The 17,400-nt window shown below is 43.2% G+C and overlaps 2 protein-coding genes across 4 annotated transcripts; one reads left to right on the top strand and one right to left on the bottom strand.

The window, feature by feature from the left end:
• Window positions 1–893: 893 nt before the first annotated feature.
• Window positions 894–11,537, bottom strand: LIAS (lipoic acid synthetase). 3 transcript variants are annotated; one of them, XM_061379689.1, is made up of 11 exons: window positions 11,365–11,514; window positions 10,260–10,432; window positions 9,454–9,547; window positions 8,655–8,735; window positions 8,289–8,445; window positions 7,382–7,439; window positions 6,176–6,304; window positions 5,425–5,570; window positions 3,635–3,705; window positions 2,781–2,892; window positions 894–1,877 (listed from the first exon to the last, which is right to left on the bottom strand). In XM_061379689.1, exons 1-11 carry the CDS (start codon window positions 11,443–11,445, stop codon window positions 1,825–1,827), a joined length of 1,155 nt encoding a protein of 384 aa, XP_061235673.1. In that variant the 5' UTR covers window positions 11,446–11,514; the 3' UTR covers window positions 894–1,824. The 3 variants fall into 3 exon arrangements, 2 of the variants coding, with proteins under 2 accessions (XP_061235673.1, XP_061235674.1); XM_061379690.1 differs by lacking the exon at window positions 10,260–10,432 and having other exon boundaries at window positions 11,365–11,537; XR_009729471.1 differs by lacking the exon at window positions 5,425–5,570 and having other exon boundaries at window positions 1,799–1,877.
• A 428-nt stretch (window positions 11,538–11,965) lies between these two features.
• On the top strand, window positions 11,966–17,052 carry RPL9 (ribosomal protein L9). The gene is made up of 7 exons (XM_061379698.1): window positions 11,966–12,124; window positions 12,207–12,322; window positions 13,169–13,264; window positions 13,581–13,713; window positions 15,122–15,202; window positions 15,625–15,743; window positions 16,937–17,052. The coding sequence occupies exons 1-6, from the start codon at window positions 12,079–12,081 to the stop codon at window positions 15,729–15,731; spliced, it is 579 nt and encodes a 192-aa protein (XP_061235682.1). The 5' UTR covers window positions 11,966–12,078; the 3' UTR covers window positions 15,732–15,743; window positions 16,937–17,052.
• Window positions 17,053–17,400: the final 348 nt, after the last annotated feature.

The raw sequence follows: 17,400 nt of genomic DNA, 5'->3' as shown, positions 1-17,400 counted from the left end.
GTGGTGGAGGGAGCAGTAAATTCTCATACCATAGTTGATAACCTTCCACTGCTCTGGTGTTCAGGTAACATCAGTTGAAGCAGGGCATTTTTTGCTCAAAGCATGACTGGTTCCAAGATCAGTGGTCAAAATTTTATCTATTTATTATAAAAGCAGCCTTGCCTTTCTCTCTGCCTTTACAAAGTACAGCTAGTGAGACTTGTTTCTCTGTTCTCCCCCCTCCCCTGTTCCTCATGGCTCAGGTTTCTCTTCCCATAATTTACTGTTTAATTAGTACATTTCTTCTAGCTCAAGGCTACTTGTCTTCATAATGCTCTACTATTGCTGTAATTCATTTTGTGAAGTCCCAGTCATATGTCCCATTTTGTGATGGCCCAGTCATATCATCTGTTTTTTGTTGTTCATGACAATATTGAGTCTCTTTTCTATATTAACTTGCTGATAAGCCATCTTCCTTCTAACATTTTGCTGAGCAGGAGGTGGGTGGAAGGTCCACTCACTCTCCTTCATACAGACTAATTAGTTTAGTTACAGTAACTTACCACAGCCAGCCCTAGGCTTACCTGCATGATGAGAGTTTGGGGCCAGACAGCAAATTGCTGGCATGTTTCCCAAATAACTTCATGAAGATAGAGCTGAACTCAGTTCAAAATGGTATCTCATGGCCATAGCAAACAACTTAGAATTATTAGGCAGAGATGCACTTTGAACTATCATGAGTGTGTAGAGAAGAGTTTACAGCTGCTACTATACCATGAGCCATGGTTTTACTTCTGCTTGAGCTTAGCAGGTTTCACGGTTCATCCATGACACAGTTCAGCTTTTAACAGCCAGACTGCATCTCAAGGGGGCAGGTCACCAGACCCATCAAACACACCACCACACCCTCAGGCTGGGTTTTTAACTCTCCTTTAATGACAAACAATACCTATGGAGCAGAAGCATGGTACAGAATAGCAGCAGTCCTGCAGACCCATACCAAAGCAGCACCTGTGCAACTCAGTGGAGTCTGTTATGGTCACGCACCCAAGCTAGGGGTGGCTATGTTTATGCTGTTATGGCAACTCAAGTTTCCATGTGGTTTCAATTCTATGGTATCTACACAAGGTTAATTGTCTTGCCACAGAGGGATGTTGCTTTCTTTCAACTTGATGCCTTGTGTTTACCAAGGCTCATGCTTTTAGGGCATACAAGCACCTGAACAGTGCTTTTCTTATTAGCTATGAGAATGGTACATCTCATTTTCTTAAGATGCAGATAAGAGATACCATCTCTTGAAGGTCTATTACACACCTTCTCAGGGTAGCTCAAACAGCCCTAATCTGGTCCTTTGTCATGCACACAAGCTTTCTTTAGAACTCCTCTAGTTCCCAGAGCCCTTACAAGCTCGTGTTACCTAATGGTAAGATACACCAAAATACCAGTACCTTTCACATTACTATTAGCACCTTCACAAGTATAAACAGCAGCAATTCTGATGGTGGTATCAAGCCTGTTTACTTAAATTGGATACTATTTTTTTGCAGCTTACATTTCTTCCACCTCATTTCCATCACTCTTGTAAAATCAGTCACCCTCCTATCACACAGTTCTATCTTCTGACCTTCTGCTGAACACTACAAGTACTATGTAGCTGTAGCCTTGCCAGAAGGAATGAGATAAAATAATGTGAAGTGCTTTGGTGAGAGAAGTGTGTTCTGGAAAGATAGTAAGTTTATTCATGCATCCACCATCTGGTCTTCTGCATTTCTGGAACGGAGCATAATTACGTGCTGAAAAGAGGATACTCGAAACTGGCTGCTTTAAATGGGTTCATTCGTACTTTCAAATAGCTTTTGTCTTTCTTTTTTCTACCAAGTTCTTCAAGAAGAATTCACCTATTAAAAAGGCAAAAAAGCACCAATGATTTGTAGGTATTTCAATGAAATAAAACAATACACATTTTTTGTAAGTATTCTATTCTACAATGTAATTATTCTTATCAGTATTTTATAGTAACTCAGTTCTATACAACAGCACTTTCAATACATATAGCAGGGATGTAAAAAAGAACCCCAAACCAAAACCTATAACCCAACAACTAACCCCTCCACCTCTAAATGCTGGTTTTCCTTGTCCTTAATTTGATGAAGTGTCTCTGCTGTTTCCTGTTTTCCAACAGGCAGTGGCAAATTGAATCCATTAAAAATTAATTCCAATTTCATAAAGTATCAGCAACTTATAGTGAAACCTGCTATAAGTTCATGTTTGAGCTGGCATTCAAGCTGTCTGAGAAGTAAGGGTGCCCCAGATGAGTCTTCTCCACTCTTCTTAGGGAGAAGCAGGATGTTGGACCTACATAGCAATTCCATTAGTATCAGCTGTTACTTAACACCCAGTGCTTTGTCAGAAAGGTACTGCCATAAGCATGTCTAATTATTTCTAAGCACTGTGAATAAATTCTGCTTAGAGCAACACATCACAAACAGCAAAGGGCCCCATTAAAACCTGAAGCATCCAAGAGGCAGAGTATAAAGGAAAACTTGCAAACTGGTACTCTTTATCCTGCCTCACACATCAATTATAGCACAAACTGTGGTTTGCAACAAAACTAACTTAAGCAGCAGCAATTGTACAGCTACCAGTCAGTGTCATACTGATGCATGCAGGTGACCTATGGAAGACAGGAAGTGTAAATAATAATAAAAAAAAAGGTGAGCTTTGCACATAGTACTTCCCCATTTCAACTTCATAGAATAAAATGCTATGTGCTAAAGGATCTCATGCTTCTCAGTAATTACCTGCTTTGTAGGAGGAGCGCACTAACGGCCCGCTAGCAGTGTAATGGAATCCAAGGTCATTTCCTATTTTTTCCCAGTACTTAAATTTTTCAGGAGTTATGTACTCCTCAACCTGATTGAAAAGAATTCATTTTGATCAGGTATGAATGCAAGGACATGGCTACAGCTAGCACGCAGTGAAATTAAACACAGTTACATGGCAAGTTCAAAATCTTACACTCCAGAACTTTGGCAGTCAAGCCACAAACTGAATTTTCTCTGCTTTCTACCAGCAGAATGCTTTTTTTTTTGCTTTTCAAATTTAGCTGAAAAGTTTATAATGTTTCATTTCTAGTTGTTGCTTTATCATTTTCTTCACTCTGTTTTTGAGCAGTCCTTTTGAGCAAACCTTTTTCTGTCCAAGTAAAAGAAGCACAGTAGTCCTACAAATCTCTTCACTGACAGATGTTTCATTGAAACAGTACCTGAACAGAGACACAAGCTCCAGACAGAGGACAGAAGGAGAAAATGGTCATTTCCCTAGCTCAAGCAGGACCACTAAGGGAGAGCCTACGAGATTGTGAAGGGGAGCCTGCCATTACATTTGAGACATACACTGAAACTCTTATTTTCCAGAATCATGCCTCAACTCCAGCTATCTGCCCAGCTAAGAGCAGAAAGTAGCAGTGGGCAGTCTGCAGAAGATGGAAGAGATTAGATGGCTGAGGTAATTTTTAGTGAGGCATCCATAATAAATGAAGATCAGGTTAAACAAGGGCAGTTAAGGTTAAGGATGCATACCAACCCTCAGCTTAGAAGGAGGAGTGTGCACGGTGCAGGCCATAACACTGTCTGGAAATTAAAGGCATTTTTACCTTTAAGTGACGTTTTGTTGGTTGCATGTACTGTCCTAGGGTCAAACAATCCACATCTGCTTCCCGCAACACTGGAAAAAGAATTCCCTGTTAGTGGCAGAAGGATCACAAGAGCCTGTCAGCAATTAGAAAACAGCCTCCTTCCAAGTGTGAACAAAGGTCAGGCTGCAGCAGCCTGCAGGGGTTACATTCTGCTCTGCAGTGAAGGGAACCTGCAGCCTTGATGAGCAGCAGCTGCATACTTAACCCTGATGCTGCTGCAAGACCTGAGCTTCCCAGTCAAAAGCCAGAGAGAACAGTGTTGTGCTGCACTCACTGCAGAGGTGACATGCTCTCGTCTTTTCTTTATCTTACTGATTCGCATTGTGTCTCTAGGTCACAGCCTTCATTTCACAAAAAAGTGGATGCATGCACATACAGTTGGCACTTCTACACTGTTTCAAGAGACCTGATGCCACAAAGATACGGACAGTTCTAAAGAGCTATAAATCAGGGGACATCACCAACATCTTTAGCCAGTTTTACACACTTGTTTTACTAACTTGTACATTAGTTTGATGCCTGCAGAATCTCAAACTTTGCCTGCTAAAATTTGAGTATATACTACAGCACATGTCTTCAGGTAGTCTGCTTACAGAGGGAAATCCAGCCTCTTGATAGTCAGCTTGCCTGAACAGTCATGTTCACTGCAGCTAGAGGGGTATTGTGAACAAAGAGATAGCTGAGGAGTGAGATTTTGCACAGACATCTCCATTTATTTTCTGGCTACTTGGAGTGGTTGCCCCACATCAAACAGGAAGAAAAAGACAGTGTTTTGATCACAGGATTATACTCACTGTTGCCCTGGCATCTCTGTTTAGATTTATACAGTTCTGTAAAGCAACTGGTTCAATCTCAGCACATTTACATGTTCTTTAACCCATACCCAGAGGATGGAGGGGGAACAAAACCAGAATAACTGAATGAATGGTGCAGATATGAGTTTGTCTCCAAATACAGCCATAAATGTAGCCTGAAAACAAATGGCACTGAATCTGAAATGTCATATTCTTGTGGCTAGGAAATACTAGGCAGGAAGAAAGGAAAAATCAGGAACTATAATTTTATGGTCTGTATTTTGGGACAGCTGCAGAAAAACTAGATGCTATCACTGCATTCCAAGTATGGGTTGTACACAAAATACTGGATCCCCTATTCTTCCAGGATAGGGGAGAAATACCAGAGGATTTATAAACTGCTTCTTCTTACAAGCACATTGCATTCAGTTACCGCTGTGAAATTTTCTCCTCTTAAAAATACATTTACATGGAAACATAAGAACATGCTACAACTCCAAGGATAATAACCAGTTTTGTGCTAAGATGAAACAAATGACTTTAAACAATCAGGCCTGCTGTTTATAAACAGAATGCACAATAAGGCAACTATGTTGCAAGCCCATTATTTAAGTATTGCAAAGATAAGAATGTCAATACAGTCACACAAAACAAGTTATAATTTCCACTGAAATCGAGTCAAGCTGGATCTACCTGTTAAATTGCATCTGAAAGCCATATGAAGGCAAAACATTTCAGAAGTTCCATTTTTCTTAACAAAAGTCACTAAACATGAAACTTCAGTATTCACATAGTCATGAAACCTGTGGGGTATTTTTCCGTAGTAAAGCTAAGAACACGTCTCCTGCACCAACAAACTGCTTTTCATGTTGAGGCAAAGATGCTTACAATTGTTTTCCAGCACAATAAAACTCACACTTGTGAATTCTGGCATGTGTTTCAACACCAACTTACATTTCATTGTGGAATACACTTGTTCATCTGTCTCACCTAGCCCCAGCATAATGGAGGTTTTAGTGATGACGCGGGGCTGGACCTCTTTGGCATGCTTCAGCACACGTACGGACTGCTCAAAGCTGGCTCGGGGATCACGGACCTTCCTTTTCGCAATGTCAGCGCGAGAGGGGAAAAGGGTCACAGAAGTTAGAGGTGCGGAGAGGAGCGTCCTGCTACCTTCTACGAACTGACAGCGGCAACTTGGAGGGTGCCGCTGTGCGGTTTGACCCCCAGTGTAAGTACCCACACCGAGGGGCGCCGGTGAGGAGGCAGGAGAGCCGAGGCGCGGCTCCCCCAGCGCAGCGCGGAGCCGGCGCGGGGGGGGACACGGCACGGCACGGCACGGCACGACACACGACACAGCGCGACACAGCACGGGACCGCGACACTGCCCGAGGACCGCCCCAGGGCCGGGCGCGGCGCGGGCGCCCTCTGCCTGCGGGCGGCGGGCACGGCGGCGGCGCGCGGGGCAGCCTGGGAGCGGGCCCGGCTGGCGGCGTCCGTCCCCCGCGCCATTTCCCCCCGCGCCTCAGGGTTTGGGCCGCGGCCTGTCCCGTCCCGTCCCGTCCCGCCTCGGCCGGGAAGGCAGCCGCAGCTCAGTGCGGCCTTAACGCCGTTATGGATACATGGCCCCGCCTGCCCCCTTCACACACGGGTCTGCCACAAAGCACCGCGTCTGCTCGCGCTTCTAGACACTGCCGCTGCTCACCTCTGTAACGCCGGCACCGTCTCCACGTTGTGTGCGTACACGTCCAGCCCCGACAGCGCTACCTTCTCCACAGCCTGCAGATCCCCCCGAAAATCGGGAGTGAGGCATTCTACCAGGATCTTTGAATTCCTGGAAAGCAGAGCCAAAACAAGCACACACCTGGGGGGTCTGCATCACTGTTAAAAATCTCAACACAGCAAAAACCCAAATGTAAATGATGCTCTGATCAGCACAGGTAGTAAGGGAAGTTAATTCTGCGAATACTTGTACTACAATTCACACAAAGCATCATGTGTTTAGTTCCTGATTTTACTGTGTCAGCTGAAATAGAAAGTAAGCCAAATAATAAGCATAAAAGCGATTCCAAGTCTCTTTAATGAGCACATTCACTAATTATAAGCGTTTTTTCATGTGCCTTTGTTGTGGGTTAACTTCAGCTTAAATATCAGAGCTCCAATATACAGAAAAGCTATAATCCTGCCTACCGGGGTAAAACACAGCGTTATTGCCCTAGCGTCTCATCTGTGTCCAGGAGCCAGATGTCAGCTCAAAAAGACAGGTGGGAAGACTGCAGGAGCCTTTTGACTCCCAGGATATACTGGAAAAGGACTGAAATGAGCTCATATGAATTAAATCTGCTGGTAGATAAGTGTGCTATGAACTGGGGTACAGGGCACCCATGGATTCAGAGTGAAGGCTGACAAACAAGGAGAGCAGGGAGGTACAATCACAGAAACAGATACTGTGGGGAAATACAAAGCACTGACCACTGCTGGCAGAGAAACCTGACTTCTGTCATGTGTGTCACTGTTACCTAAATCCACTCTGAGCCCCAAGCTTCAAGAGTGAACACACCCCAAAAGTATGTGCTCATTTCCTGGTAAACCAGCTGCCTCTTCAGACAAATAATCCAGTGCTTAGCTTTAAAGAAGCCTGGGCTAAATTGGAATTGTATCTAAATTCAAAATACTCTGTGGGCATTATATAAGAAAGATGAAAAACAGGAAAAAAAAACAAACCAAACCCAAACCAAACCAAAACCAAAAAAACCCCAACCACCAAACAAAAAAAGGGGTCACAGACAGACTAAAGGCAGACTTCTGTATTTGCATGGCCCCTGGAATAATCCAGCTAAAGGCAGTTCTGGCCTATATGCAGTACCACATTCTAATGTTTAACAATGACAGTAAGAGATTAATGATATACCTTTCTTTCAGATGAGAGACAGTCTTTGCAAAGTGTTCTGCTCCACCGTCAGGCATATCTAGAAGCATTTCAATTATTCAGTTAACCTTTCTGTTCACGAAATGTATTCACTTATTAGCAAACCCACCAAAACTACAGATTCACATTTAAATGCAGAATAATGAAGAATTCAAACCCCAGTCTTCTCTCACCTCTTTTGCCAAAGGCTTACAATGGATATTCTACGAAGCCTTGCTCTGCACAAAGTCAAACTGTGGTCGTCTAGGGCAGCCATTAAATGTTTACTCCCAATGAACCTGTCTTTAGGTTTCACTGAGCACAGAATGGCTTTATCTATTTATGGTTTTGGTCTGATAAACAGTTCTACAAAAAATTAAATATATATATATATATATATATATATATATATACTATTGTTCTTCTGTCATAAGCCACTAAGAAACTGTTAGACATACCACCACCCTGAACAGCCTTTATAATGGTTTTGCATTCTTATATGGCTACTACAATGTTAGAAAAAGACAGCTGTCAGATTTGTTTTGTGTAATGTATTCCGGGTTTAGTTTTTGGAAGGAAGTTCTGGAATGGTATTGTATATGAATGTGGGTCGTGTGTTTTTTGCTAATCAAGTAACAGAACACAGTGTATAGGTATGTATTTTGAAAAAAAAAATTAGTATATTCTAAATATTCTTGATGTTTAATAACAATATAACTTCTGTTATATTTTTCCAGACATAAAGAAATGATAAGAATATGTAGAAACTTTCCAAAGTTTCAGCACTGTTGACTCCTTTACAACAGCAATCCTTAAAAATAGTGCTGAATGATGTTTAGTGAGGTCTGTGTTTACCCCATGTAACGCATATGTGAGCTTAGACTGAAGAGATGAGAGACAAGATACTAACCGTCCCTGTCCACAGACGTCAAGACAACATAGTCCAAGCCCCACTCAGCTATGGCCTTTGCTGTGTTGTAAGGCTCCTCCGGATCCAGGGGAGGTGGATTTTTTGCTGTCTTCACTGAACAAAATCTGCAACCTCTAGTGCATGTGTCACCCATCAGCTGAAATGGGAAAGACGTTCCTACCTTTATACTGTACACATCACTGCTGTTCAGATGAGGAACAGAAACCAGTACTAAGCAAAACAACTAGGTCAGTGCTTTACTCTAAATTTCTTGTTATAACGCTGCTCCACTACAGTAGAGATCCAACAATATGCTACAACAGCCCAAACATTAATAGAATACTTAAGAAATGGTTAATGACTTACCATAATAGTAGCTGTAGCTGTAGCGTATTCTCCACCTCCCCAGCATTCACCAATGTTGGGACAACGTGCTTCTTCACATACCTAAAGGTAAAAGACAGTAAAGCACCTGTCTTTTTTCTGTATTATTATTGAAAATTATTATTATGTTATCAACCAATTTCAATAGTAGCTTACAAAGAAAACATAATTCCTTCTGTGATAAATGTGGAGATTAACAGAGTTACATGTTGTTCTTTAAAAAGTCAGTAAAAGAGACAGGAAGAGTTTCACGACATCCATTATCATTCTTTTCCTCTACTTCACAACCCCGAAAACTCCTCCACCACATCACTGCCTTATTAATTATCACAGATTGTCATTAACATTGATCTTACTCTGAAAAAAAAGGAAAAAAGCTCTCTATACATTTTATACCCACCATTTTTTAGCATCTATAAGGTATATTGAATGAAATAAATTTCCAGAATTTCTTTTTATACAAAGTATGTCTGTAACTCTGAAATTGCACGTGTTTCTACTAAAACCAGTCACACATAGAATCATGTGATTCCTCTGGTGATGCAAATAGTAAACAATAGTATTTAAACCATAGGAGGAAAACCACTAAATACTCTACAGATCTGTCTTCATCCTTTATGGGTAAAATTCACAGCCAGAAAAAAGGATCAGCACTGGGCTTGGTTTCAGTCTTGAAGATCATGCAAAACATCATTTCTACCTGTCCTCCACATGGAAATAATTTTGTATCTCTAAAGAATTCCTTATTTCTGCATGAAAACTTGGTTGGCACTAAATTTACCGTATGGAGATTTAAACTTCTCAAGGTATTCTTTAGTTTATTGTAGTTCTTTCCCATGGGAATCTCTGTTTTCAGCCATGGAGGGAGTCGCAGCCTGAATAACATCATGGAAACATACAGATTAATAAAGTATTTACATGGTAAGCTTCCTTTAATTTCATAGATCCACTTTCATTTGTTACAGATCCCAACTAGGAAAGGTTCCTTAAACACTGACGCACCTCAAACCCCAATATTAACATCATGCATGGTCGTAACAGCTTTCTCTCTTCCATATCGATCATCTTCCCAACATTCAAGAGTAAGAGTTTGTTGTCATCGGAAGGTTTAAAACTGTCACCTGTACTGGTGGGATTTAACAGTGCCACACTGGAGACTGCAAGAATTAATGCAGCCATCAAAGTCTACCTGGTCTAGTGGAAGGTGTCCGTGCCCATGGCAAGGGGGCTGGAACTAGGTGATTAAGGTTCCTTTCAACACAAACCATTCTGTGATTCTATGATTTTTCAATTTAGTCTTCATTTTTTGTTTTACTGCATCAATAATATTTTTTCAGCACCAAGTAGGGTACACATACCTACTGATGTATATTTGTAATTTAATATAGGCCACAGCACAGGCACTCAAGTGAGAAAATACCATGTTTTGTTATGCATTTGAAGTTAATAACATGTTTGTTCTTTCTTGAAAAATCATGACATTTGCAAGCCACTGTGACAATATGCAGTAACACACATTTTGCAGCAAATAGTAAACATGCAAGACAATGCATGGAAGCAACTACACTTGTTTAAAATCACAGTTACCTTTCTCCTTTCTGACGCTTTAAGTTGCCCTTATACTCAGCCCATGCACTCTTGTCTGACAGATCTCCAGATACAAAGTCTTGCAAGTCTGGTCCTCTTTGCAGAAACTCTCTTTTTTCCTCTGTCAAAGAACCTGATGTTGTGTACTGGTTACACACATGGCTCCCAGACACCTGAAAGAAGCAACACTGTGATTTATTAAATTACAAATATACTGGAAATACATTCTAAGTAACCACTTGTGCTTCTGGTGGTAATGTACACAGCATTTTCCCAACTGACTTTAAGTTAAACATATAATTCTCTTTTTAAGTCATGTGAAACATACGCTGAGCATGATCTCTTCCAAAATAGAGAATCATAGGACAGTTTGGGTTGGAAGGGACCCTCAAAGCTCATGTAGTCCACCCCCCCTGCAATGAACAGGGTCATCTTCAACTAGATCAGGTTGTCCAGCCTGGCCTTGTATGTCTCCAGGGATGGTGCATCCATCACTTCTTTGGGCAACCTGTGACAGTGTCTCACCACCCTCATTGTAAAGATCTTTTTCCGCACATGCAGCCTCTCTCCCCTCTTTCAGTTTAAAACCATCACCCCTCATCCTGTCAACATCAAACTAAGTTATATAGGTTTTGGATATAACACCGTTTGGACTAATCTGAGATTTCAGAGCTCAAAAACAAGACGTCGAGACGATTATCTGTGCACTGCCCAGTCAGTAACTGATTTTGATGGAACCATAGCACAAATCAGTTCTCAGAAGCTGGATTAGAAGCAGTCGGGATCATGGCTCAGTTTTCCGAGTGCCTCTCTGTGTGCTGAGTGTCTTGGTGTATGCCCGGGCCCAACCGCTCTCTGGCCGCCTCACGTCCCTGCAGCGGTGTGGTGACAGCGCTGCTTGCGGCTCTGCCCGCGGTGAAGCTCCGCTGCCACGGCCCAGCCGGGCAGCCCGCACGCATCAAGAGACGAGCTAAGGTATTAGCATCACGCTTTGCCACCGGGGCGCCGTCCTGGGTGCTGCTCTCCCCCCTCCGGAGGCTAGCTCGTCGTCCCGCCGTGCAGCAGTCCCCCCGGAGCACACAGCCCTGGCGCGCCGCTGACTCACCCGTGCCCGGGTCCCCACCAGCAGCCGCCGGGCGACCGTGGCGGCAGCCTCGCAGCGGCGGCCCCGCGGCAGCAGCGACATGGCGAGGTCCGCAGATACCAGTCCGATCGATCCTCTCGGCGCTCCGCCACGCCGCCTGCCAGCCTCAGTCGGCTCATCGGGCTTCGGCTACTCTTGCCTCTTGGACGACTACCTTAACGTGATGGCGTCAGGAGGCCGGGGCGCCTACAAGAACGTGATGACGTCAGACGCTGCCTCTTTCCGCGCTGCCAGCTGCGAGGTAAGGGGGAGACTGGCGGCATCATCCGACACCATCCGGGGCCATCGGCCGCAGGCAGCCCCCGGGCGCACCACCCAAGCAGAGGCAGCTTCCCGGGGCCGTGCCGGGCCGAGCCGCCCCGCCCTGTCCCCAGCCCTGCGGGAGGGAGGCCCCCGGGATGCGCCTTCCCCTGTTGTCCTCCACCGGCTTTACCGGACCTGGGCTGGGCCCCGCCGTATAGCTGAGCGCTGAGGCCGCCGATCCTCTGGGGCCTGGGCGGGATGTGCCGGTGTTGGGAGCGGATCTCGGCATCGTGACGGCTCAGCGGGTGGGGGCCTGGGCTGGGCTCTTAGTAGTTGAGCGTTCCGGGGTACGTGCGGCTTAGAAGCGGGAAGGACGTGGAGAAAGGGCCTTGTCTTGAGGGTGTGCAGCATCTTGCGGTTGTCCTTTGCAGAATGAAGACCATTCTCAGCAACCAGACAGTTGACATCCCCGAGCAAGGTACGTCTGCGTGTGCGGTCGAAAGGCGTGTTGTGCTGTTGGCTCCGCAGCCGGATAACGCGTGTCTGCCTGTGCTTTCCAGTCAGTGTGTCACTGAAGGGCCGGACAGTCATCGTCAAGGGCCCCAGAGGAACCCTGAAGAGGGATTTTAACCACATCAATGTGGAGCTGTCTCTCCTGGGAAAGAAGCACAAGAAGGTGAGTGCTGCATAGGTCGTTTTGCTGCTCAGAGAGGGAGAGTTTTACACTTCCTTAATTCCTCGGTCATGTAGGAGGTTAAACTGAAATGTTTAGTTACAAAGTATGGCTTGTAATTTTTCCCTTATTTCATTGTTTTCTGAAAGAGGCTCATCTCATGGGACCCCCTTGGGCGCCATGGGAGTCTTGCAATTCTGTGATGTTGGAGTCAATTTATTGTTTGATTTTCTTCATAGTTGCAGACAGTTGTTTGGAAAAGTGTTGATCATTATATGTATTGTTTTATAAATGGGTTAGTTTTAGCTCGATAAAACTAAACGTGCACGTTTAACTTCCAGAATTGTCAGGTCTCATCAGGGTGTTTTCTGAATAACTGCATGATATTTTTGTGTGGTCTTAAAAAAACTACACAAAAAGAGGAGGAGTGGCTGATTTCAGCTACTTTTTCACAAGCATCTAGTATGTCATTAAAACACTGAGCCCACACACAGTGTTTCGTTTAAATGTTGATAGACATAGGAGACTGATTTTTTGGAATTTAGCATTCATTAATACATCCCTCAGTTGAAGATATCAGATTGTCTCAGCTGCTCTGAAGATTTTTTTTCCTCGTGTTCCATTAATAAGGAATGTTTCTCTTGCATCTGGGGGTTAGAATTTAGAAGACCTGAGCTAGGTGAGCCTTCAGTGATTTGTCAAAAAAACACCTTCTGTGCCTTTGTTAGGGGGTTTTCTAAGTAGTTTATTTGAACTTTTCACTTCTGGTTTGTCACATAAACGTTTTGGGTTTAGTTTTGAAGTGCAGCTGAAAGCTTTGTTAATGCTTTTTTTTTTTTTTTAACCCAGCTACGTGTGGACAAGTGGTGGGGTAACAGAAAGGAGCTGGCAACAGTTCGCACAATTTGCAGTCATGTACAGAACATGATAAAGGGTGTCACACTGGTAGGTTTTCTTTTGAAACAGAGTAACTCCTGTCACTTTTGTTACAACAATAAACAGCTTCTCACTTTAGTGAGAGCTTTTCCAAGCATCCCGGATGGAGCTTTCTCTAATTTTACTTCTGTTGTCTTGCACTTGCTGTCAGACAAGTTCTGTGGGTGGAAGAAGGCAGGAATGTCTCTTGGGCTTCATGTATTGCCCTTGTTAGGAAACTATTTTCCTTATACCTTGGGGTTGGATTTCTCCAGTAACCTTGATGCATCTGCGTCATCTTTCGGTCATGTACTGTTTCAATATCTGTTAACGTCTCTTACTGCAGGGCTTTCGTTACAAGATGAGGTCGGTGTATGCTCACTTTCCCATCAACGTGGTTATACAGGATAACGGCTCCCTTGTGGAAATCCGGAACTTCCTGGGAGAGAAGTACATCCGCAGAGTGCGCATGAGGCCAGGTGAGCAGAGCTGGAGATGCACATTCTTGTTTATAACTGGGGTTTCTCAGCTGTGTTCTTTGGGTACTGCTTCTGGTAACAGGTGATGTGATTGACTATTGAAACAGTGCTTGCCTGTCTGAATTTATGTAATCTTGTGATGATACCTTTACCACTGTTCAGATTTATTATTAATGCTTTAGTAATTTCTTTTTAGTAATGACAGTTACTTAGTAGCTAATAACTAATTCAGGGCTAGTTACTCTCATAGAAGTTGCAGGGAGCACCGTGTTTACTTTCATCTTTGTGAGATCTCTTCAGCGTTTATAGTTGGTGCTTAATTTTAGATGTGTTTCTGTTTTAAGCATTGCACACGAATTAGTTTCACACCACATTGTATTTTTGGTCTTTCAAGTGATGATGTATTTTGAATTTCCTGATTGCCTGGGAGCGTGTGTGCAAAACTGTTATCTCACCTGTTGGTGCTAGCAGTTCTAGCAAAATGTCTGACAGAGTAGGTGTGTGATGGAGCTTGTTAAACTTCTGAAAGGAGGAGACAAAACATGTCACAAACATGGTTACCTTAAGGCTGTAGGGAAGACTTCCCATAACCATTTTATTTTTTTTTGGTACTTCCACTTCTGGTGAAGGCATGGGTAAGGATATTTAATGTGACCAATGGTGTTTTGGGGTGGTTTTAGGTGAAAGCATCAGACTTGTCCAGAAACATTGGTAGATACAGTGTGGAGTTACAGTGGCCTTGATTTACTGCAGGGTATTGAGGTGGGTTTGGCTATTGTAGTTGATCCTTTTTAAGTCAGCTTTTACTTCAAAGGCAGTAAAATGCTAGCAAATCCTGGCGTAAAAGCTGACATCTATTGACCAAATAGTTTAAACTATAAAAACTTGTACTATTTTCCTCACAAATGAAAGCTTCCTGTTAGATGCTTGAATGTCCCAGTGTTTACTTCTTGTATTTGCAGTGTTGCTGGTATAAACGTGGTGCTTGGCATGTCAGAGGCGGGGGTTCTTTAAATGACTTTTGATAGGGTTGCTCCACTTCTGTCTTCCTGACCATGAGCATGTGGCAGATGGCACCACCTAGCTGGTGAGGCCGTGCTGGCAGGATCTCTGGCTTGTATACAGTGCTGGTGATTAATGCTGGGTTGTGGTAACATTTAAGTAGAGATATCAAGTAATTGATTTCAATCCAGAGCATGTATTGCACTGATCTTTTGAGTTCTGAAACTCTGTGAGGGAGGGCAACCCTGGAAGGGATTTGGGGGACTCTTAACAAAATCACAGAAGCTAATTATTGCCTAGCATACTGCTCTCTAGAGCTCTAAGCTGGGACAGGACAGGAATATTGTTCCTTTAGTGCACTAATGCCCTTACCAATAATATGGATTGTGCATTTTCGTTTCTCTAGGTGTTTCCTGTGCAGTGTCTCAAGCCCAGAAAGATGAGCTGATCCTTGAAGGGAATGACATTGAATTGGTCTCCAATTCAGGTTTGTGAAAGTAGATGGGATGGGAAGGTACAGTGATGTGGCTGCTTTTATCTGAAGATGTCAGCTTAGCAAAATGTCTTTCTTAAACCTTGAGGTAAATGGTAGCTCAGAATTTTATTCTTTGTAATTTCTCCAAGTCCACAGAAACTTTTGGGATTTTTTGAGTCAATCTTGATGGCCTTTTTGGCACCAAACTCTTCAGGTTGTACAGGTGTGCAGTAGTAAACTGTCACTGCCCTCAGTTACAGCTGAGACGGAGTGAAATGTGTCCTGTTGTCATTAGACTTGACAGGATTTCAGGTTGGTAATTCCTTTCTCCAGATGACCCTTTCATACATTAGTTGAAATACTGGAGAGCAGACAAAGGCTATGAGTTGGTGTTGACCTCTTGCTTTGTGCACATGCTCTTGCTTTGTCTGCAGCTGCCCTGATCCAGCAAGCCACTACAGTCAAGAACAAGGATATCAGGAAATTCTTGGATGGTATCTATGTCTCCGAGAAAGGAACAGTACAGCAGGCAGATGAGTAAAACTCTTAAAAGGTTTGTATCATTTTGACACAGTTTGTACATCTTTGTAGAAATAGTTACTTGACTTGGGGACTTGACAAGGTTTATCTGCTTCACAAAGCTGTGTTAAGTGGGTTCCCAAGAGGGGTGCTATTGTGCTTATAAAGGGCGTCATAGGCAGTTTTATCAACGTAAATTTTGCTAGGTCTTCTGTTGGCTACTTTCCATCTCTCATCATGGGGTGCTCTTACTGTGAGGTTGGTGAGGCAGTGGCACAGGCTGCCCGGAGAAGCTGTGGCTGCCCTGTGCCTGACAGTGTTCATGGCCAGGCTGGATGGGGCTTTGAGCAACGTGGTCTAGTGGAAGGTGTCCCTGTGGCAGGGAGTGCGGTGGAACTTGGTGATCTTTAAGGTCCCTTCCAACTCAAACCATTTGGTGATCTGATTCTATGATCAACTTGGCATTATGCTACTGGATGGAGAAATACCTGACTCCAGACAGCTGTATTCTGTGCTGTAAATGCTCGTTACAATGGGGCCTGAGAATTTAAACTCAGCATGACAAATGGGTTTACAGCTGTTTACAGAGAAGACTTTTCTTAGGCTCGTGTTCCTCCTGGTTGGATACTGCCTTCACTAAAAACAGTGTTCAGCGAGTAATTTATGTGTAAAGGTCTTCTGTGTAGTTTGTGTATAAATCCTTGTAAACAAAGGTCAGTTCAGAAAAGATTATTTACACTTTGTTACTGAAGATGAGTACAAGGGGTTAGGGATAATTTAAGAATTTCAACTGCTAAAGGAGTTTGATACATTTCAGCTACCTGTGGTTTCATACATGGTGCAGAACACTTGCGTAGGATGAGACAGGCTGACTTTCAAATCACTGTGTGCCTTCTGAATCTGAGCTTGTGACAGAGGATGCAGAGGAAAGGTGTTGCATAAACTTTTTTAACACTTGCAGGCTACTAAAAAGATTTATTTTTAGTGCTGTTCTGAGTTTCTCAAGTGATAGAACAGCTTGTTACCTGCTTGCTAAACAGTTGGGAGCTGTTGTGTTTGAAGGCATCTCTAAGTAATCTCTGAATGAACTACAACAAATGCTTTGAGCTATTAGTGTCTGTCTCGCATTAAAACCTATCAGATAAATTGTCATATCTATAAACTTTCAATTTCACATTTGCAGTGCTAAAACCTTAAGCTAAAATCTCTGAACTTTTTTGTTTGCAGTTACCTGGATCCTGAAACAAACCACCATGCGACGTTGTATCAGGAAGTGCCAGCTTGAAGAATCTGATCCAAAACTCAAGCACCATGAGAGGTTTAATAAAATATAATCTATTCCATATCCTGGCCTCTCGTTTTTCTTCTGCCAAGAACTACAGGTGTGGACCCACAGTGTAGAATCGCGAAGTGGTAGTTTTAAATCATAGCTTTAAAAAATAACAAAAGCTTTGTTCTCACAGAAGGGAACTACAATTCTTTCATGTCATTTCAGAACCTCAGCCTGCAAAAATGATTTCCCTGTACAATTTCTGGAGGGGAATTCAGACTTGAGATGACACTCTGAAGTAGATGAAAACCAAAACTGGGATCAGTAGAACAAGGTTTATAAGGTCATTTAAACTAAATACAGAATACAAGAAGTAGTATGAAAATAAGATGCCTTAGCATATTGCTCAGCTAAGGAAACC

This window comes from Neopsephotus bourkii, unplaced genomic scaffold, assembly GCF_033783945.1.
Source record: "Neopsephotus bourkii isolate Nb327-2 ecotype Australia unplaced genomic scaffold, CSIRO-AGI_Nbou_v1 NB_1780, whole genome shotgun sequence".
NCBI classification, from domain to species: Eukaryota; Metazoa; Chordata; class Aves; order Psittaciformes; family Psittacidae; genus Neopsephotus; species Neopsephotus bourkii.
This window is presented reverse-complemented; position numbering and strand designations above follow the sequence as displayed.

Coding starts and splice junctions, on each gene's coding strand:
- RPL9 (XM_061379698.1), top strand. CDS start 12,079: ATGAAGACCATTCTCAGCAACCAGACAGTTGACATCCCCGAGCAAG. Junction 13,265..13,580: donor TGATAAAGGGTGTCACACTG/GTAGGTTTTCTT, acceptor CTCTTACTGCAG/GGCTTTCGTTACAAGATGAG. Junction 15,203..15,624: donor TGAATTGGTCTCCAATTCAG/GTTTGTGAAAGT, acceptor CTTTGTCTGCAG/CTGCCCTGATCCAGCAAGCC.
- LIAS (XM_061379689.1), bottom strand. CDS start 11,445: ATGTCGCTGCTGCCGCGGGGCCGCCGCTGCGAGGCTGCCGCCACGGTC. Junction 10,433..11,364: donor TGGTGGGGACCCGGGCACGG/GTGAGTCAGCGG, acceptor TGCTTCTTTCAG/GTGTCTGGGAGCCATGTGTG. Junction 8,736..9,453: donor GAAGTTTAAATCTCCATACG/GTAAATTTAGTG, acceptor TTTTACCTTTAG/GTATGTGAAGAAGCACGTTG.